The 22,580-nt window shown below is 38.7% G+C and overlaps 2 protein-coding genes across 9 annotated transcripts in view; both read right to left on the bottom strand.

The window, feature by feature from the left end:
• Positions 1-2,787, bottom strand: part of ITGA8 (integrin subunit alpha 8) — a 110,075-nt gene extending 107,288 nt beyond the window's left edge. The window contains exons 1-2 of the mRNA XM_062623647.1: positions 2,474-2,787; positions 2,119-2,243 (exon numbers count right to left, since the gene is read on the bottom strand). Coding sequence (XP_062479631.1) covers positions 2,119-2,243; positions 2,474-2,667 — 319 coding nt within the window. The 5' untranslated portion in view covers positions 2,668-2,787. The remainder of the gene's footprint in view (positions 1-2,118; positions 2,244-2,473) is intronic.
• A 5,767-nt stretch (positions 2,788-8,554) lies between these two features.
• The window catches only part of MINDY3 (MINDY lysine 48 deubiquitinase 3), a 52,022-nt gene continuing 37,996 nt past the window's right edge, over positions 8,555-22,580 (bottom strand). For all 8 annotated transcript variants that reach the window (XM_062623656.1, XM_062623657.1, XM_062623659.1 and 5 more), the window contains 5 exons: positions 18,368-18,440; positions 17,434-17,506; positions 12,955-13,042; positions 10,814-10,885; positions 8,555-9,602 (listed from right to left, as the gene is read on the bottom strand). In XM_062623656.1, the coding sequence (XP_062479640.1) occupies positions 9,453-9,602; positions 10,814-10,885; positions 12,955-13,042; positions 17,434-17,506; positions 18,368-18,440 (456 nt within the window). In that variant the 3' untranslated portion in view covers positions 8,555-9,452. The remainder of the gene's footprint in view (positions 9,603-10,813; positions 10,886-12,954; positions 13,043-17,433; positions 17,507-18,367; positions 18,441-22,580) is intronic.

Raw genomic sequence — 22,580 nt, 5'->3', positions numbered from 1 at the left:
ACAAGGTACCTGTACAAGAAAGCTATAATCTGAAAATATCCCTATTTATTAAGGACTGTCCAAGTCCCCTTAGGCATATAATGGTCAAAAGCTTCAAAAGGAAATGTGTGTAACAGACTATCTTAAATAATATAATTTAGGATAGAGCTCAGACTACTCTGTTTCAGGGAATAGAGAAAAAGATGGAGAACACACTCCTCTAACTAGTGTATTTTGGAGGGAAAAAACTGACATGAAATGTACAACCATACTAAAGCAAAAAGAGTCATCTAAGGCATGTTGGAGATGGCCCTTATGTTCCTGGCAATAAAGAACAGATGTTGGTACAAGCTACGCAAATCTTCCCAGGATCCCAGTCTGTGAGGGCAGCTGGCCAGTGAACAGTGACACCTTTACTGGCCTTGGTACTGGAATGAGACAGCTAATGATAACACTGCTAAACCTGCCTACAGTGCACCATATATCTACCCAAAGAGCTCGCTCTGGCTTAACTTCAGCTGTCTACAAGTTGTCTACCCAGAGGACACAACCAACCATCTCAGGAGACTGAATGAATTACACTTTGGAGATTCCAAGCTGAATAGTTGTATGATAAAGTCCAAAGCCTTGTCAACATACTCATCAACCTGTGTTTGTGCCTTTATCTGAAACACAGTATCTGCAAAAGGACATCTCTGCCCAGAGGAAGGAGTTGTCCTGAGTTTCCTACAGGAAAGCCAGATGTCCTTCTAGGATATCTAGTGATGAAACCTAGATGAAACTAAATGAAACCTTCTAGGTTTCATCAAAAGATTTTCATTCATTTTTCAAAATGCCTCTTCAAAATGCAATGGAATTTTCAGTTGGTAATTTTTCTATTCAAACCTGAAATTGATTTGTACAAATAATACATTCCACTTCTGTTACATGAACTACCTAATTATAAAATGGAAATACAGGAATATTTCCTACGCTGGCCTAATTTTAAAGATATACACTCAGGGCATATGACAATAAAAATGCTGTGTGCACACTGTCTATGTCTGTACATTCACATTTATATATAACCATATGCTGTAGGTAGTACTACATGCCTTAGTAGGTACATACACATACAGGAACTCTCTCTTACTCTGTTTTGAAGAATTCCCAGAATGATGGGAGGGTCATTCTGAGCAGAGTTCCTAGACACTAACATCGCAGTAGGATGTGGGTGGCTGGAGCTGGAAGGGGTAGAGAGCTGCACTCCTTACTTGCTACATTTAAGTAAGCTCTTCTAATTTAATTTGTGCTCTTAGAAAAGAAGTGAACTGCATTGTGTTTGCACTTAAATAAACCACAAATGTTAAGATTAAATATAACCTAAGAATCACAATTTTTGCGTAATGATTAAACTGTCAAAGTCTGCCTAAACGAAGGAATCATTTTTAAAGTCCCTGCAAACACTAGGTTTAAATTATTTTCAAGACCTATAAAGAGACAATAGAAAACATAAACAGCCTGAATTGTTTAAAACATGTGTTCCCTGTAATTAAATAAGAAACATCTGTCTTGGGACTTTGGAAGTGGGTATAATCTATCCTCATTGTGCCTAAATCAGTTAGGATATAGCTTCCAGTGATCAGAAGTAAAATTCTTTCTTGCTGAAAAGAATTCAGTAAGCATGCCACATGAGGTCCTTCAGCCAGCTGAACAGATGGAAAACCCCTTGCTGAAAGTACCAGCAAATAGCAATCCTGTGAGTTCCAGGATTCAGGGAAGTGTATGAGACATGGGTTTGGGGGGTTTGTCTTCTGAGCACTCAAACCCCCTTTTGCCCCAGTGTTTTCAAAATAAGGAATCTACTAAAAACACCGAAGCATTATTAAAAAAAAACAAAACAAAACCAAAACATGGCAGTTATTAAGATGAACTACACAGAGCTCCTGGAGGTCGTAACTCCTGTTATTTCTCTGAGGACCATTAAACCCTTCCCCACAAGCGCACATGCATACAGCCTCCCAGGAGCCGGGTTTCTCCAGCCAACTGCAGATACTCAGCCCAAAGTGATACAACTAAAGCGAGCCCAAATGGAACTTGTGCCGAAGGGAGACTTGCGCATAGCCAAGCATCAGGCACAACATTCAACGATTCACTTACTGGTGTTATCAAAGGGTATCTGCCTGCACTGGGTGGCGGGCCAGGCGCAGTAGTACACCGCTCCTCCTTCCACTATGTCTGGCTGCGTGGTGTTGGCTTTGGGAGCTCCCACCAGGACGCTGACCCTGCGAAACACACCGAGAAGTCACCGGGCGATGGAGACCAACAGGCGGCGGCGCCGGCACGGCGGGCCGGGGACTGTCACCCCAGCTGTGCCCATCGCCTTCCCCGAAGCCCGCTCCCAGCCCCGGCCGAGCGGGAGGGGCTGGGGACGCTAGCTGCGGCACAGCCGGGTTCCCGCTACCCCCGGCGCCGCGCTGAGGGAAACGACCAGCCCGGCGGCTGCGGCACTCACGTGCTGGGGTCAGGGATGTAGAAGTCCACCGAGTACCCGAAGTAGCTGCCCGGAGGCCCGCTGTACACAGTTAGCTTCTCCTCGTCCAGGTTGAAGGCCACCAGCGCCGGCGCCCAGAGCAGCGCTAACAGGAGGAGCAGCGGGCACGGCAGACACCGGCGACGGGCGCGGCACCCGTGGCTGAGTCTCAGCATCCTTGCCCCCGCCACGGCCGGCTCCCGTGGGCAGAGCAGAGCGGAGCAGCCGCCGTGAGGTGCCGCGGAGATCTGGCTGCTGCCGTGCTCTGGCGGCGGGACGGGGGCTGGCGGGGGAGGCTCGGCCACTCTCACCCCGCCGCAGCAGCCGCCGCCGCTGAAGGGCCAGCCGCGCTCGGGCGCCCCCTGGCGGCCCGCGCTCGGCGCCCGAGGCGAGCAGAGCGGTGCAGCCGGGAACGAGGTGGGTCAAGAGAGGAAGATCTTACTGTAGGAGTCAGCATTTGAAACCGTGGGTCCCCCCGCTGCCAGTTCGGGGCCGTCTCACCTGCGTCTCGGTCGCTGAGGGAGAAGCTGTCCCGGAGGTGTGGGCACCTCGGCCCAGCTCCCCAAGACCCCCCTGGCGCTGTCTGCAGCACTTGTGGCTGCGGAGTGGTCTTGGGACCTCGGAGCAGGGAGGGCAGAGATCTCCATCCCGGCTGAACACCGTGCTCGGGTGTTGCATTGCACCTAACCAGGCTGCATTTGGGGAAACCGATTCATCTCACTGTGAAATTCCACCAGTGAAGTTGTGAGAAACGCTTGCTAAGCAGGACATCCCTTAACTTTGCCCCGCAGAGTTACCTGTGGCTCTGGACAGTCATGATCACAAGGAGACATGGCAGAGTTGAGGCCGGTGGAGTCTGGTTTAATTTCTTTCAAGAGTTTGAGCTGGAGTGATACCTGAAATTTGCTTTTAGGAAAGTAAAGTGCATAGGAAGAGAAAACAGACTTTCATCAGTGTTATGTGACCGTAAGCATGGCTGTTATTTTAACAAAGAGAAACAAACAGCAACCAAAACCACCTTCTAACCACAGGAAAGATGTAAATCCATCCACACAGTTTATTAGGAAATGCATTCCTCTGTAAGTTGCTCTGTTAGTGCTTTCTTGGCTACACAGAGTTTCAATATGCTGAAGGGGGCACCTTACACTGGTGCAGAAGGAAAGCACTGTTGTAGTTCTTCACCACAGCTCTGTGCAGGGACAGGTGTCCTGCCTCTTTTCCCACTGAAATAACCAATACCACTTTATTGCATCTGATGCTGAACAGAGCTTTTAGAAAGCTCCTCTTAATATTTCTTCATAAAAGCAATTAAAACCAACAAAGCTGTGTAACTCCTGTCTTGATTTGTTCTGACCTTGCAAAGCCCACAGTAGTATTCTAGCTGGTTGTGTCAAGAATATGTAAAACCTGACTGCCTGAAATGCTGCACAGCTAATGAAGGATCACACCAACATCTGGAGGACACAACCTTCTTGTATTTTTTCTGGCCAACTCAAAGATATGAAGGAGAAACATTTTACTTTCTGTGTATTCAACTCCATTAGGAGGAAAGAAAGGATTGCTTTTATAATACAGATGTGTCCAAAGCAATATCAGAGAAAGATCAGAGAACTCATTTATAAATATGCCATAATAGAGCATACCTATGAATGCAGCTGAGACTAGTTTGTTTTGTTCTGAGGTTCTGTTTTCTTTACTTTTGTGTTTATTTTATTTTAAGTGCTTTATGGCAAGATTATTCAGATAAGACTGACATTCCTGTTCACAAAAATAGAACAGTGTGTTTATTTCCAGCATTAACAGTGTGGCCCTTAGCTGTCCCCACAGGCTTGTAATATCCTTAATTCTGCTGGCCTTACATTTGTGCTGACTTTACTCTTGCTGTTAAAGTGAAAAATCACCATCATTTTGTCATTTTACATTGAACAAGATCTAAGCACCAGTAATAAATTCAGAAGGACCCCAATTACTTGTTACTAGGTTAATGCCTACTCTTAAAAGGCAACTGAAGGCATTTGAAAGTTGTGTTGCCTTTGCTAAGTAATAATTATGTCTTGCTTTTAGCACAACACTCTCCCAATACCTGTTTCCTTTTTCTTCATATTAAGAAATGAGAGTGTAGAATATTCCAAATTAATTCAAAAAGATAAACTGAAAGAATAACCTTTCTAGTTTTTGAAGGATTTGCAGTGTTTCCCTAAATAACCTGGACCTGTTCTGATCAGTGGAAGCTTATTCCAGACTTTGTTTTCCTCAGATTTTAGAAATGTTTGGACTGGACGCTGTGACCTGTGCTGCTCAAGAAGAAGCAGCTGCCCCCGTTGTTGGTAGGCTGAAGTTTGGTCTTCAGTGTACCTGTGACCTGTACATTAGCTGCTTGCAATACTAAACTAAAAAGTCTTGATAGAGTCTAGAACATGACTTGGAGCCAGGACGGACAGCTTTTGTAAGAACATTTGGCCTAGAGTCCAAAAATCATTATCTACCCTACAGAATAGCTGGAACGTCACATGTGGGACCAAATAATATATGCAGAAAAATGCAAGATTCATATTGTGGATTTCCACATATTATGTGCAGTAGGTGAGGTCATTATGGTGTTTCCAATCTTAAAAGTAGATCAGTCAAGGCTTCTGTGGAAAGTTTTGTTGAAGCAAAACTTACATATTAGTATTTCATAGAAGGCTCTACTATGAAAGCTTTGATCTTACTCAGTAATGTACCTGCTGGCAGAGGAAGGGTATTTCAAGGAATAATACGGGATTATAACACAAATATTTCTAAAATTAATTACAATTTTACCGTTAAATCTTTTCAAAAGGTGTCAGTATAGAAACTTAAGAGTCCAGTTCCCATGGGAAACCTTACCTTTTCTCTTAGTTGTTTCCTAGTTTTGTTTCTGTAGGTAGGAAGTTTTCTCCAGAACTGTAACTGGAGCCATTACATAGGCAGCATTTTGTCTTTGTACTGTACTTTGTATTTGGAGACAGTCATCCAGTGAGACAACAAATGCACCGCGGAATGCATTGTAGTAGTGGAGGTTCTTGTTCCTGCTCATGAACTGTTGTGTAGACATACCCATTTCGCTACCATAATGGATTTTACTCCCGCATCACTTGCCTACTCTATCCAGCACCGTCTTGGGCTCCTTTTCCCTAGACTCATCACCACAACAAAAAGAGACAATTAGAAGCATACAAATGGCTTGGATAAACATTATTTCTAACCGTCTGAAAGATACAGCGAAGAACTTCAGCAGAAGTATTTAAAACCAAAGTGCTCTGCAAGTGCTTCAGTGGTTCACTCTTTTAAAGGGGTCTTCATGTGGATTTTAAGAATATTTACATTTGGATGTATACTGGCTGTTTACCTTGAATAGCTCAGGCTTTAACAAAGCAAAAATATATATAAGCCTTGAGCCTTCAAATATTACTCACCTGGGCTAATATGAGGCACTGGCAGTAGTCTTTCCATTATTTATTTAGCTAATTTTTCAGAGTGCCTAATTGTAAACTCCAGTATAAAAAGTAGTAACAATTTGTCTTTTACCATTCAACCAGCACTTGACCCCAAGACCTCTTTGCCTTCATCTCTTTTATGGAAGTTAAGTTTAAAGCAAAGAGGCACCAGCACCTCGCTGAACAATTTTCTGTCTCACAGGGCTTCAAGACATGAGGCAGAGAACCCAGTTTTCTGGACCAGTTATCCAAGGGCCCGCTAACTGTACCATGTTGCACTTAGGACACCAGTTGTCTCTTGGAAGATACTGACCTTTATTTGGCAATTTAAACTGAACCACTGTGAAATACATAAAAAAGGTCATTCACCTACAGTAGTAGTCAAAATACCATTTAATTGCAAATTTTGTTTATGTGCTTTCTTTACAGTTAGCAGTATCAATTTGCTCTGGTTAGTTAGAACATGTATTTAATTCCATGGAATGCTGCAGACTTACAGACTAAGCCTCAATTTGCAAACTGCAATACATATATATATACACACACACACATATGTAGCTTATGTTTTTGGCACTTAGAGCGGTACAACCTCTGAAAATTATATAGGTTTCTGGTTATTTTTCTGTGGAAGCAAACTAGACATTAATGCCCCCATATTATAAGTCTGCCTTCTAAACAACCACACTCTTTTAGGGGACAAAAGGTGATTTTCCTTAAAGTCAGAATCTATCCCATCTTGTTCATCAGGAAGGAAAGGACAGGAAGGTTCATTTGGCTGCAGCTCTTGGATGAGCTGGCCAAGTTCCATTCACCACTGTTAGTTACACTAGGCACTGTTAGCCTCTGTAGTCAAAAATACAAGAAGTAAACCAGAAGCCAGGTCTCAAATAACTGGGCAGTACAAAAGGATACAGGAATAAGGGTTCTTATACCACATTAAGCATCATCTACATTTCTCTGGAGTGTGACAGAAGTTTTAATCCAAACTAATGCTTACACACAGGTCTCAGCTGGGAATCTTCAGTTTTATTTATTGTTTTGTGAGACAGAACATAAATTGTATCTGACAGTGGACTAGAAAAAGGATGTTCATTCTAACAGATACGGGCTGTGATTCAGTGCAGGCTGTGTTGTTCAAGTCTATTACAAGCCAAGACAAATGGCAGAATCCATGATAAAGAGCAAGAGAAGTGACATTTCACCTTCCAAGGCATTGGTGCAAGTCTACCTAAAGACATTAACTGTGCAAAACCATCTAAAGCAAGTATCTGTCAAGCCTATTTTAGGGAAAGTAAATTTCCAGACTTGCCAGGCAGTCCAGATGAAGAGAATCTGCTTTAATTATCCATATGCTTTTCAGTGCAACTACTCTCACACAAGACTTTCAGCATCAGGCCCACACAGCAAGACCAAATACTAAGTTGAGTGGGTTAGAGAAGATGAATTAAGGAATTTCTTCACATTATTGTCACCTGCAAAGGAATTGTTTTTTCTAGAAGAGGAGATCTCCGAAAGAGTTAAGGCAGCTGCTGAGTTCTGCAGTTAGGAATGGTCACAGGAATTTCAGAAGTTCATTTTTAAACAAGTCCTCATTGAACCTGTTTCGTAGCTGAGGGGAGGCAGGACTTCACCAGTGACCTCTGTGAGACGTCACCTGGAGCTGTCCCTATGTTGCACAGAGCCAGTTCCAGCTGGCTCCATGATGGACTTGCTGCCTGACAAAGCTGAGGAAAGCTGGTGGTGTCTCTGTGATCACAAGTTTAACAAAGCATGAGAAATGCTGTGGGGCAGCTGGGAGTGAGAATATGCAAGAGAAACAGCCCCACAGATCCCAAAGACAGCAATGAAGGAGGGAAGGAGGTGCTCCAGGCATGGGAGCAGAGATTCCCCCGAAGTCTACAGTGAAGCAGGTTGTCCCCCTGCAGCTTGTGGTGAAGAAGGCTGTCCCCCTCTGCAGCCCATGGAGATCCACGGTGGAGCAGATACCCACCTGCAGCCTGGGGAGGACCCCATACTGGAGCAGGAGGATGCGGGAAGGAGGCTCTGACCCTGTGGGAAGCCTGCTGGAGCAGGCTCCTGGAAGGACCTGTGGCCCCGTAGAGGCAGGAGCTCATGCTAGAGCAACCAGCCAAGGCCAGCTACCACAGATCTATACTGTTCACCCACTTCCATATGCAAACATAACAGATACATTGTACAGTCTTGCAGAGGACATTTCTGCAAGGGTCACACACAGGATGTTCTCTTCCCACCACTACCACAGGCTTTACAGTGCACATTCTCCAACAAGGGTTTCCCCCCCAAAACTACATACCTCATTTTCAACCAAAATCAGTTTGTTTTCCTGCATGAAGATCATTCTGGAGTTATATTGTTATTTACATATGAAAATAGAATCTTAAAAATTACCAACTCTGAATGTGAAATCAAGCCCCGCTGGCAATAGCAGAGCCTCTGCAATCACTGTCAAGATGCAGTAAAATATCTTCCCCACCCCGAGACGCGCTCAACTCAAAACCTGACATTTATAAACCCATGTTCCCTTTTCAGTATTTTAGAGAAGCAGGGAACAAGTTTGATTAAAACCAAATTTACGACATCATGATTCAAGGAAAAGATTTTATTTTAGGGCTAACAAGTTGATAATAAATAAAGGAATATAATAATGTAATAACAGATGTTCTCATGCACTTAACACATACAGTAATGCTGGCTTACACTGCTGTTTGGACAAACTGAAAAGAGGTATTTGGCAATATTATAAGTTTGAATAGTTAAAGGATTATAGAACAAGAAATTCCGCCGTTTTTACATTTCTTTTATACAAATTCAAATAAATATTAATACATCTATTTTTCCTCAGATTTTGCTCACTTTTAACATGCCTGATAACTATGCCACAGTAATGTACAACTGCCAAGAAAGAGTATTTATGAATTATACTTACTGATATTCCTAAAGATGTATCATATTGATGTGACATTGTGCAAGCTCTTTAGGTAAAATTCAATTTCAGGTAAAATTGCAAAAAATTTAAACTCATTAAAACATATCCAGTGCAAAGGCCAGTCTAGTCCACACATTATGGTACTGTAATGTAAGCCAATATAATTTAAATAATAGAACATGCTTATATGATTCAGAGGAAGCTGAATATGTTTCATGTTTTAAAGATCTGACATCTAATATGCAGATTCTGCAGTATCAGACATTTTTCAAATCTTCATGAGATGGCAAAATAATGCTAAGACTTTAGGGTTTTTTTGTTTTAAGGATAACTCACATTAACAGTACTACAGTGGCCAAAAAAGACAAACTATTATAATAGAAATCAATCTGATTAAAAAATTAAATATTCCAATTAACACTGAAAAAGTGTCTGTAATCATTATTTACAATTCATCAATGATACCAGTGTATAATTCCACACAGTCAAAACAAACCACTTTCCAAGTAATACCACTCCTTGTACCTTCACTCAAAGATCCCGTGGTTTTACGTTGTCAGTTCAAGGAAGGTGATCGATCTGTGGTCCACAGTAATTCGATATATGGCCATTTGGTTTGCAAGCAGCGTTTTACAGGAGTGTCGTCCGTCTGCAGCATTGGTTCTTCAAAACCCATAACAACGGCTGTGCCTTCTACATACATGACCTGCCAAAATGAAACCAGTTATGGCAGCCCATGGCTGTTTAAGAACACTTAAGGTGAGATGATTATTTTCATTGGGCAGGAAACGGTTTGTTATGACACTTTTTTCTTTTGATTACAAGGATTAAATCCATGAAATTTTATATACTTTTTATTTCTTCTTTTAATGAAATTAGTTATGAAAAAAAAAAATCTATCAAAACTCAAGTGCCTGAAAACCCTGATCAGGCCATATTCATTCCATTGTTAATTCAACAGTTGAGGCCCAAATTGGTATAAAAATTAAATAAGAAAATGCAATGCAAAAATTCTGTGACAACAGATCTTCTACTACTGTTGCACTTGCAAAGACTGAAACAGTTATTTCATAAGGGAAGTGTTTCTTAGACTTAACTTTATGGAGTTTTGATTTGCCATAAAATGCAACTTCTGTTGTAAACCAGCTCTTTTCAGAAAACAGTATTTTAAATGCTATAGAGAGAATCCTCAGAAAACAAAAATTTGTTTAAATTTTCTTGATTATGTCTATATGTTCAATAGCAAAAATAAATGCATTTGCCTACATTTTTGTGCATGAAACTGCTGAAGATTTCACAGGAGTAATTTTAAGGACTCATATCCAAGCTATGCCTTCTCACTTGAAGCCATTTTTGTTCCCCATGTCTATGAATGCCTTAACACTCTTCTACTCTAAATGCTAATTCAGGAACTCACATAAAAGCAGTCCTGGTGTGTCATGTGCACTCTTTCTTCCAAGAAAGCTGAAAATGAAACTTGTCATTTCCCCACCTCCTGCCCCCCCCCCAGTGGTTCCAAAAAATATTGATTTTTGATGCAAATCTGGACTACTAAAATATAGCACAAAAAAAATTCCAAAAATCTCATTTGAGATGTAGGGTTACTTATACATGTTGCAATTTGTGTGACTCCACTGTCCTTTACAGTTCAGATACCACTTCTCATGGATAAGGATGGAAAATGCTCTATTCAAAATGTGCAGCTTAAAGAGAGGTAGATTAGCCAATTGGTCCAGTACACTACCTAAGATATGTTCAGGAGCACAACACAGTTTCCGATTCCAAAGACAGCCTTTTGGAATCAAATTGCTGAAGTAGTAGTTTTGTAAAACCAGTTTTGAGTATTTTGCCTGTAACTACAGTCAGTTTTGCATACCAGTTGTTATTAGGGTTAGATTTGAGTTTATTAAATCTTACCTTTTCATTATAGTTCGATTGCTTCAGTCCATTGTAATGGTAAACAGTGAATGACTCTGAAACCCTAGAGTCCTAGTACAAAGAAGAGTTTCATGTGACACATACATTGTTGTTTCTCTTTATGAGACAGGTGCATTTAAACAGGAAGACTCAAGGACATCGTAGAAAAAAGTACAATTTCTTTAAGATGACATGAAAATTTTGTTCATCTTACCTTTCTCATTAGAAATAAAAAAAAAAATGTCAGTAAATTAATAAGTAATACCCCAAAAGCAAGTAATGATTTTCTGTGTACATCTGGACACTCTAAACCACAACTTCAGCACTGACCATGTAGAAACCTAATCTTTAAAGTCAGACACCTTATGTACTAGCCATATTTGTGTGTATTTATGACTGTCTGGATGCTACAAAGCTAAATATTTACTAAGGACCAGATCCTATCTCCAGCCCTTCATTTCAGAGCTAAGAAGTAACTTACACCTGCACTTGCCTAACTGTAAATTACTTTAACTGTAAATTCATTGTGAAAACACCTGTTCAGCTGAGGCCTAACAGCAGATGTGCTGCAGTTGTCACCTTTACCATTCCAGGTGTTTAAATGCTTTAGTCCTAAAAGGACTGAAAAGCTTTGCATTTCACTGAATCAGGAAAAAAAAAAAATCAGGTGCAATACAATCTCTTTTATGCCTAGTGTACCAGGCTCCAAACAAAAGCTTATCATTTTTTTAAGCAGACTGAGGTAAAGGCTGGAATGAGAATAAATCTACTTGGGTTACAGTATATCCATCAGATTACAAAAAGCCCTTATTCATTTTTCTCCTCTTACATGATTCAAAACCCTTATCTCTGTATGGGTCTCTCACAGCAACACAAGCTGTTCAGTGGAGGGGTGGTGGTGAAAAGGAATAGTAAGTGGTAACTCTACTTACAGAAATTGCTTCACAGAGATAAATAAAATTGAGCTTTGCTGGGAAGACATGAGGACACTTATTCTGCTCACCAAGGAAGGTATGCTCACCCTGAAGGAAAAGAAGTGCTGCTTTCCAGTTCCTGCCCCATGGATGTCAAGAATTTTGTGCAGCAATTGTTTCCCAAATAGTGGGCTATCAGGGAATTGAGGAATCCCTCTCTCCAAGCGACTGCCCAAAACAGTTAGCACTAAGGAGTCAGGCTTGCTCTCTCAGGCTGAATGATCTTTGTTTAAGCCAACAGCTTTGAACAGGAAAGCTGAGGTACCTTCCTGCTTTTGAGGTGGCATTTAGCACTTTCTAAGAGAGTAAGAATGGGGTTTTGAATATTCGCATCAAAGAAGGAATCAAATCTAGATCTTGGCACTAGCTATGTGTTATTGTATAGAGAAACATTAACAATTCCAGCTATCACTAGCATCTGCTGTTTCCTCACACTGTTTTAGAGAAAGACACTCATCTTCATTTCTACAAAAGCCTCCAAAGAAGTACTCCTCTCAGCCCTTCTCTTGCCTCCACCAGCCTATGTTTCTGTCCCTGGAGAAACCTTCCCCCTTCTGCTGACAGAAGCACTGGCATGGCCATGGCACAAACCTCCATAAACCTCCAAGGAGAGCTCTCATCTGGACCAGCTCCCTGTTCTGGAATTTTCCATTACCCTGGCACACACACTGACTTCCACATATGCTAAGCATAACTCTAACACAACTTTTTGTTAAACTGTCAAAAATTTTACATTATTAGAGATACAATAAAAATAGTTTTAAAGATGCTTGTAATCTTTTCCCACTTGCTAGCAATTACGCAGACAAGAATGATAAAAACAGCATGGTCATTTATTCTCAGAAAAAACAAACTTATGTGAACTTTCTGAGTAAGGAACCAGTTCAGTTTCAAATGCAAAGTGATCATATATGTCCTGAAGTCGATTTTAGAACTTGTTGCTACAATGGAGTTTCCTTCCAGTATAAAGCTGACAAAATCATGGACAACTTATGCAAAATGGAAGCCTCCGGTTTGTTGTACAATACAAGAAATCATTTGCTGGTCAGCTGTTCTGAATGCAATACTTGTTATTAGAAACAGTTCTGTGATACTGATGGAAGTGTTTAATGAATCAAAAATACAAGAATAGACAATGCTTTGCAGCAATAAAGTGCTACTGATTACCTGCTCAGGGAAGAATTCTTGCAGAAAGGGACCCAGTAATATGATGCCCAGTCCTTCTGGGTCTAATTTGGTCTTCATGAGGTTTACACTGTGACAAAAACATTGAATATAAAAGTATGAGTAAGACATTTTTATTATTGCCTAAGTTACGCTGTGCTACCACAGTACTGGCTGCCAAATATAGCAAAACCATCCTATTTTTAATCGTGACAACTGCACCAGAATGGCATGCAAGTTGCCAAAACATAGTTATTTTTAAATAAAAGTAATTTGTTATTTTAAATTAAGTAAGTGCTAATTCTGAAGGACCACCATATTTGGTAAAATAATTTGAAACCCATATAATCTAAAACCAGGTTTACAACCCAAAAGGTGTTTTGCTATCTTGGAAGCATTCTTGAACTTAAGAGACATAAACCAGTCAGCTTTCAAATACAGCTCTGTAACTGCCAAGCAACCTGTTTTTAAATGGAGACTTGAAAAACCTCCAAGATTTTCTCTAAGTACACTGAAATAAAATTAGAGTTTAACAGATACATTTCTTATTTACATCACATCCTCGATATCGAAGAAGCCAAACCCAATAAATAATGAAAATATTTACAGCTCTAATCTGACAGCCTTACTGCACGAATCTGGTACCATTTCAGGTCACTACAAATGAATGTCAATTCGAACTTTTTATTTCTATTTAAGCAATATATTTCTACAGACATCAGATCACTTAAACATTTATCTCCATCTGCCTATCCTTTTGGCTAAGTTACAAGTTGTACCATACACAAGAATGTCCTCATCGGGTCAGACCAACTGAGCGTCTTGCCAGTATGCTCTTTCTGACACTGGTCAGTAGTGGATGCTTATGATAGAGTACAACAGGACAGACAGTGATATCCTTAGTTTACACTCCCCATTTCCAGCAGTCTGCTGTTCAGACATCTTCAGTGAGAAGCAGTACAGAAAACACAAAAGTATATACTTCTTCTTTCTGTGAACGTGCCTAATTGGCTCTGAACCCACATACACTTGTGGCATTTCATAACCTCTGCTCACAAAACTAAACTACGGATTCTGGGAATAAGTATCTCCTCCCCTTTTGAACCTGTCACCTGATCATTCAGTTTAGTAACACCTCATTTTTGCATTGTGAGAAGCAATTAACAATCAGTTTGTATTTATTCAGAAACTCCTGATTTTAGAAATCACTCTTACATGCCAATGGCTATCTCTCTTTTCCAGGTCAAACAGTCCTAACCTAGTTCTTCCTTGTACTAATGCCATCCTTAATATTAATTATTAATAACTTTCAATTAGCCTTGTTGCCTGATGACTTTCTACAATGCTCTTTTTAAAATGGAGTGAAACATCATACATTTATAACATGGCATAATTTCCAGAAATCCCATTCTATGTCTGTCTGCTACTGAGAATCAGTTTAAGATCTGTTTCCTGCATTATAATATCTAGCTCACAGGCCAACAATGTTTATGTAAAATCAGGATGGTTTTATCCCCCGTGCCATCGTTCACTTTTGTTGTACTGAGACTTCTCCGTTAGCCCATCTTCCAGTCTCCTGGTTCTGACTGGCTTAAAGAAAGTACTACTGGTTTTTACTTTATAACTGTGCAGATTACTCTTCAGAAGATTTTAATTCTGCTTTATTTTGTATTTAATGTTCCATAAATATAGATTCTTCCCTATTTTTTTTCATGCAGGCACTACATTTTCCTTTCAGGAGACAGCGTCTTAGCTTCTCATAGCTGTCTCTTTTACCACGTAGGCCTTTAACCACTTAGGTCTCTCTCGCCAGCGTATGTGGGCAGAAAGTGTCTTTCTAAGATATTTTCGATTACTGCTGCAGGTAAGCATTTTATCCTTTTGGCTACCAGTTATGTGTCTTCATTTTTAAATTTTTAACAGTTTCCTGGTCCTAACATAGTACTAGTAGTAAATTACTTGGCTTCTTTTCTGTTTCTGCATCAATTCACACAGAATACATCATGTAATTCTTAAGAGTGGCTCTATTAAGGAGCCTGGAAGAGGAATTTTAAGGTTCTTAAGACTGAATGTGGTATTGTGATAATCCTATAAACTCTGTTAATTTAATAGCTAGAAAAAAAAAAAAAAAAAAGACATTTCACTATTCAAGTGAAACTACAACTGAGGATTCGCAAGATCCTGGACTTTAAACCTTCTATTCCTCATTCTTACTCTCAATTTAAGATATTTCAGTAGCTGTCTGAAACCTGCTGAAATTCTCAAAATCCTTAACAGAGTTGTAAAAACACTGTTTGTAAACAGAACCAAGGCAGTAAAGATAACTTTGAAAATGCACTTAAAATTCCATAATGAAATTAAAAAAAGCAATATACTCACTAATGAAATATAAGAACTGTTTAAAAATGCAGAGCCATACTGTTTTTAAGTATGGACAGTGTATATAGCTAAATCGGTTAAGCAGGAGGGGAGATTTAATAAAATTTGATTGCTGTTTGAGGCTTTTTCATTCAGCAAATAGTTAGCACTGTTCAGTGTTACTGATACTGCAGCAGAGCTACTAAGACAAGTGTATGTGCATGCTCCAGTCACTTCAATAAGAGGCCCAGCATCTTAACTGAGGAGGTTATGAATACTGGGGTGATGATACTGATGGCAATTGCACTGTAATGGATGAGAAGTGTTTGGGGACAAAAGCCTCTAGCACTAGTCAAACAGACAGATAGGATAAAATGTTTTAAACAAGCTAAACCTAGATTGACAGATGTACTCAACTCAGTGCCCTAAAGATTATCAGATGTTTTTTTAGAAACAAACAGACAAAACCAAACAAGAGACCTGGGTTGTTAGATGTATTTACTAAAAGACTAGAAAATTTTACTAAAATCACAGGCAGTGGTGTTGAGTACTGGAATGGCTAAGCCACCTTGGTAATTCACATCTGCCCTACGAAGTTTTCCCTTCTATACTTCTTAACCTCTAAGCAGGTCTGAATATTACTCATCTTGAGATTCTGAGAAGTTTGAAGACTTGGATTAGATGATCACAAAGCATTTCCATTTAGTTCTTGAACTAAAAATGCAAGTAGTACACTTGGAAGCAATGACTTTATTTTTACCTAAAACCAAGCAAACGAACAAAAAACAACCAGAAAAACCTGTGTGGAACAGATAGGACATCTTAAGTTGGTCCCCAAGACAGTAATATTAGACAACGAACAAATTAGACAAAAACATTAAGAGGAGGTGATGATTTGGTCATGTTTTTCAATACTGCAGACCTTCTGACTGGCTCCTCCTACATCATTTTGTATTTGATGTGCTATGGGCAACAAAATAGGCCAGGGCTATGCCACAAATACCCTGAAGGCTGAACATCCAAACAGAAAAAATGCTGAATGCAAAAGGAGGATTTTTGTGGATTTACTGAGGCAGCAGAACAAAATGGCCAAAAGAAAGCTTCTGAAACCTATTAAACTAAGGCTTTTTTCTTTCCCTCACTTAAAAAAACCTAATGTATCTTTTGCAGGTTTCACCATGTACTGACATATTATGAATGCCAGCCTTTTGGTCTTGGATTTTTTCCGGTTTTAGTTTCCTGGGTGTCTTTTGATTTCAATTTTCACTCCTACTCTTCATACAGAACAGCTCAGTAAACTTTGTTGTATTTAGTAACATTTGAAAGGACAAAAAATGGCATCAATCAAATCTCAGAGAGCTGTGGTAAGCAAACTTGCAGTTTCCAGAGCTATTCTACAGGAAGAACGGGTTTAGACCCCAATAAACTAGACTCTATGTCTTCAAAAGAGCAGAACCATCTTTTGGAGAGGTAAAAAAGTTCAAGCACATAGTCCTCCTAAACATTTAGCAGCAAAACATGGTAAGCTTTGACACTGAAGGTTGTTAACTGCTGCCACTGAATATTAGTCCTGATCCACATTAAGATCTAAAATAAATAACTTTTTCATTTGATAGTTTTAACTCTAATCCTAGAAATCAAGATGTCATCTCTGGAAACAAATGACAATTATAAGCACTACAGGGTACTGAGTGCTGGTGAAAACAGACGTATAACTAAAACAGTTTCAGCTCCAAACTGTGTAGACAGATCCAGGGCTAATCCAATGCTATTCTGCCTTTGAATACCTAGAATGTTTGGCTCTTTTATCACAGTTTCACTGTCACCCAACATATGGGAATATCTTCACAATTATCTCCTCAATATATACAGTAGATGAGGGGTTTTTTGGTTTCTAATTATCACTACAAAAGTTAGACATTTTAATTTGAATTCCTCGTGTTTAATTTAAAGCTGACTTAAACACTCTAAAATAACACTGTCCCTAGAACACAAGCCAGAAAAGTCCAGAACACCCCCTCAAATTATAACTGACACATGGTTAACTGAAACCAGAAAAAAAAACTTAAATTATAATTACTGTGTGGTTAAACCTCTTTAGTATTTAAATTTCATTGTACTTACTATTCAGGATCTGACACAAGATCCAGAGCCTTCATTACGTCTTCTAGTAGAGAGTCAGATATAAAACCATTATCTGAAGAAGTAGCAAAGCTCCTCATTAGGAAAAGAAACAAGCTTTCCAGAAATACACATTTTACTCAAAAATACAAATATTGCATATATTTATCTTTAAAATTCACAAGCGTGAGGTTCTAGAAGGAACACAGTTTTCAAACACTTCTCTCCCTCTTCAAAAAAGAAAGAGAACTGTAACACAGAAACTCTGTTTATCATTCATACACTCAGTAGCTTAATACTCACTAAGAATTCAATCTTTTTATAGCAATCTCCATCTCCACTAGATACCTTGGGACAACAACTGTATTTTTTTTCCGATTAATTAAACCAGCACCTGAATGGCAGACATCTGCTTTCCAAAACATAAGAAAATTTTCTGTGTATGCCACATACATTCAAGAACAAAATTTCATGAAGAATGCAACCACAGTGGATCAGTTATTTTAAGAAAATGTAACATAAGGGAAATCAAATTATATTAAAGCTTTATGTTAATTAGAAAGAACATTACAAGGTTAAAAATCTTATGCTACAAGAACTCCACAGCATTATACGCAACCTCCCTTACTATAGAATCCTCAGGAAATTTCTTCACATCACTTGTAGATTGACTTCCATATAGAAAACACCTACTCTTACATACTAAGTATTTTATTCTTCTCTTAATCAGCTCAAGTATAAACAGGGTATTACCCTGGCATGGAATTTGAAATGGATTTGAAAGTGCAGTATTTGGAACAAATTTTAGAAAATGATGGTCCTCTTTTTTGAAGAGATACCCTACACAATGCAGAACTCATCACTACCTGGAATCTTTCTCTGCTAGTGAGTACGTTTCAACAAAAAGTCTTATTTCAACATGAAGTACAGCCCTTACCCTCAGGGTCGTATGTCTGGAAAACCCTTCTAGCTTGTTCCGAAGGCGCTTCAGGGGCAACAAGAGCCATATCCTTAGGGGAAAAAAAAAAAAAAAAAAGGAAAAAAGAAAAAAGCTCTCAGAATATTCTTAATTCAGATCCAGATTACTAAGGAAATGCTTAGCCATGCTACACAGGGTTGGACATTAAATTAATGAGAAATGTAAATACAACAGAAGACAAATTCAGGTCATTTGGCAATATTGCTGATATGTTAACGATTATTCCACAGACTTCTAGACATATTTTACGTAAGTCTTTTCGTGCACATGTTGTGGCACAAAAGCTAACTGGAGAATATATATATTATGTGGAGTTTTATAGTATTGTTCTTTGTGTCAGAAAACACACATACACGTACCCAGTGAAACTGAGTGTACTATGAATATAATGAAATATATAAACATTATTTAGATAGAAAACTGTTAGAGAATGTTTTAAAGCCCATCTCATAGAATGGCAGAACATCAATTCATTAGCTGCATGAAAAAGTATGATTTCAACAGCAGCTATTGTAATATTTCTATTTATCTGTGACTTTTTTAATCTTAAATACAATCATGCTTTCCAAAACATATGTGGAGGCACACTATTGAAAACCAGCAATAAACATAGCCCTCTGGTTTTATGCCCCCAAAATTACTAGGAAAAAAAGTGAAATTGGTAAGTTACTTATGAGAAATTAAAGGTGGCATAAATAGTAAGAAATGCACCTATTCAAGACACCCTTTAATCTAAAAGGATATAAAGATCTGATGTTCAAATAGAACATAAAACTCCAAAACAGAGCTCCAAAACCTAATTGCTAGGAGTACTTTAATTCCTACATCTCCTCTTGCAAATTTACAATCACCCATGTAGTTTTTCACAAAGAAAGGAAAATTAAAAACTTGCTCAGAGGGCAACACTGCATTTGGCAATACCAGTGCCAGTTTTAATTCCCATCAAAGTGAAAACATGGTGTTACCTGCTGTGCTGCGAACAGTAAAAATAAAACCCTAGAAATAGCAGCACTGACATTACCCTGAGTAACATTAAACTCTGAGAAATGTGCTTTTTTCATATTGTATTAAGTGAACTAATTTGTTACAAACCAAAAAGTTACGTTAAAGTCTTTTATAAAGTATATGTTTTGGGTTTTTTCCTGTTCACTTCCTGTTCAGCTCAATTTTGCTTTCTGAAGATGACTCAGATTTTCCTGAAACAGAAAATCATGACACCATCCTCTCATTATACCTGTATGTACTAACAGTGAACTTTGGTTTAAACCATACGAGTCTGTAAGTGTGAAGAAAAGCCCAGAAAAGAAATCAGAAAATGCAAAATTAAAAGATGCATAATGACTTACTGTTCTTTTAACAGATTAAGAGACCTGCTTCGGGAAGCAAATCATACATTTGACCAGAATTCCACTCTTACCCAGTTTCACTTAATAGCTGACTCCAAACCAGTCAAGAATTTTAAGTATACACTTAACGGCTTCCAGCATATACTTAACTTTCCTGAATGAAAGCCAACTGCCCAGGACACACCAATAAGAGTAATGAGAAACACAACATATGCTTAAAAATAATAGGTAACAGTTTTACTTTGAACAGATAAATGATGTAGCTATTTCTGACATAAGGTGCAAACAGTGGGGGGTTACAGAGCTCCTCTCATTTCCATGTAGAGGAGAGACAAGAATTTGGTATTTATACAGAATTATATTAGACAAGAAAGAGACATCTGTGCTGTCTTCCAAGGCTCTAGATCAGTAGCCCATTATATGCTTTCACTCCTAAGGGCCACTCCATTGCCACTTGAGCACAATGCAAAACATCTATATTACAAAGTGAAGCAGTGCATAGAGGGAAGGACTGAAGTTCAATTTGCTGTGATGCACTGAAGGGGGTATCCACACTGCAACTTTACTGGGAATGAAGTTTGTGCCAAATATCAGATTAGGAAGAATTTCTCCACTGTGAGGGTGACGGAACAAGTTTTCCTGAGGAGCTGTGGCTGCCCCATCCCTAGCACTGCTCAAAGCCATGTTAGACAGGGCTTGGAGCAACCTGGTCTAGTGGAGCATGTGGCAGGGGGGTTGAAACTAGATGAGCTTTGAAGTGCCTTCCAGCCCAAACCATTCTATGACTCTGTAACTAGAACACCTACAGAAAACCAGTACTTTAACAGTATCTTCATGTTTATGTATGTTCAAATTTTTTTTCTTAAAGTACATTGTAGATAAAGAGACCATAGTGCTTTAATAACATCTACAGCTCAACATAAATAGGTTCATGATGCCAAACTATGTATAAAGTTGTGCAGTTGTTCAGTATATATTCTCTATGATTCTCTATAATAACTCTTCTATAACTGGTAATGCTAATGTGATTATATAAGGTATACACATACACTGTAAGGTTTGATAATATGTGACCAACTCTTAAATAATTTGGAATACTCCAGAAGTTTAATTTTTTGGGGTCAGTTATTACAGAACATACTAAGTAGGAGTAGATTTCACTATCAGTAAATTACAGTAAACTACTGCAAATAATTCTCAGTTTAAAATTGATGGTGCCGTAGTATATACGGCTTATTAACACAAAATGGTCACTGATTTTAATATTCGGGGTTTAACTATAACAAGGGGATCTTTTTTTATGGTAGGCTCCCATTAATGATTAGCAGCTCATGGAGCCACTGTAACAAGGGAGAACTCTTAAAATTTCCATGGTATGGAAGGATATAACCAATGTAACTTCCAACTGCACAGACATATTATTTAAAATGCGAACTACATAGTTCTACTTTGGTTTATGAGCATGCAGTTCTTTCCATAAAATCTTAATGTAATCCAAGAATAAAGACTATCATTAGCACTGTCCTCCCTCCCCTCAAATTATCTTGTTAATGCTGTTCTTTCCACAGTTTCATGTGACGCAAACCAGATTTTTTAAAATGAATTTCCTGCAACTACCAATTTTTATTTATTTTTTTTTTGATAGACCAATTGCAGAGTGTGCATTTCTGTTGGCATTTTGGCTTTCCAGGTTACTTCAGTTATTTTAGTCACCGAATGCACTACTTAATACTGAAAACTCTCTATGTCTTTCAACTGAACTTTCAAATATGGTAAAGCCTCCCAGTTATTACATATTAATGCTTTTTATTCACTGAATGTGATTTACTGATACTCTAAGCAAGTCATTTCAGGGGGAAACTTAAAGTTACCTGCGTTGGAGACATTACCAAAATCCTGCATCTCTTATCTTCAAAATAATTCTAGCTTTCAACTGAGACTGTTGTACTATAAATAGTTAAAACCGCAATATTTTAACCCTGTATATACAAATCCCATGCATTGTCTAACTTCAGATGTCACTCACTTCCAGTATCCAGAAAACTTTAAAAGGTCAACTAGTCCATGTATTTGTTTCTAGAGAGAAAAAAAGTAACATAGCTCTTTCAGGCAGCAAAGCTGAAAACGTGACAAACATCTAACAAAAACATACTTCAGCCGCCCAAGCTGGTATTTCATCATATGTGCCAAAATATATCCCTCACCCCAGCCTTATGAATTGTATTTTGATGTATCCCATGCATTGAAAGTTCCATATAAGGGAATCCCATCAACAGTTAATTATAATAATTATTTCCAATACCAAGTACAACATGTCACAAAAATCATGTTTCACTCGCTGGCTCTTGCGATACACAAACAAGTCATTTTATATTACTTTGAAAATTTATTCTCATCAGTAGTACCAGTTATTTTAAGATTCCGTGTTTACCCTCAGAGGCAAAAAATACTCTTTGTAAGTTTTAATGAAAACGTTCCAGAAGTTTTCATTCTCCAAACCAAAAGCAGAACATAATGGCTAAGCCACGCTGAAATCCTGGCTATGAATTTTTACAAAGATCCCACCCTGAAAGACCTGTTGCCCTTGAAAATGAAATCTGTTTGCATATGGACTGCTCTACAGTTCTACACCAGCACTGTTGAGTGATATGTGGAAGAATTGCATATTGTAGCACTAACCTCCTTCTTAAAAATTTGCCTAAAGACAATATAGAAACACCGATAAATTCTCAATTTGCTATAATCAGATCTGCAAGAACAACAATTATTTAATCCAGTCTTGTATTACAGAGAAAAACATGTATTTTTCAATCCTATAATCAGTG

Source organism: Pezoporus occidentalis, unplaced genomic scaffold (genome assembly GCF_034315485.1).
Source record: "Pezoporus occidentalis ecotype Australia unplaced genomic scaffold, CSIRO_AGI_Poc_V1 ctg257, whole genome shotgun sequence".
Classification (NCBI taxonomy): domain Eukaryota; kingdom Metazoa; phylum Chordata; class Aves; order Psittaciformes; family Psittacidae; genus Pezoporus; species Pezoporus occidentalis.
This window is presented reverse-complemented; position numbering and strand designations above follow the sequence as displayed.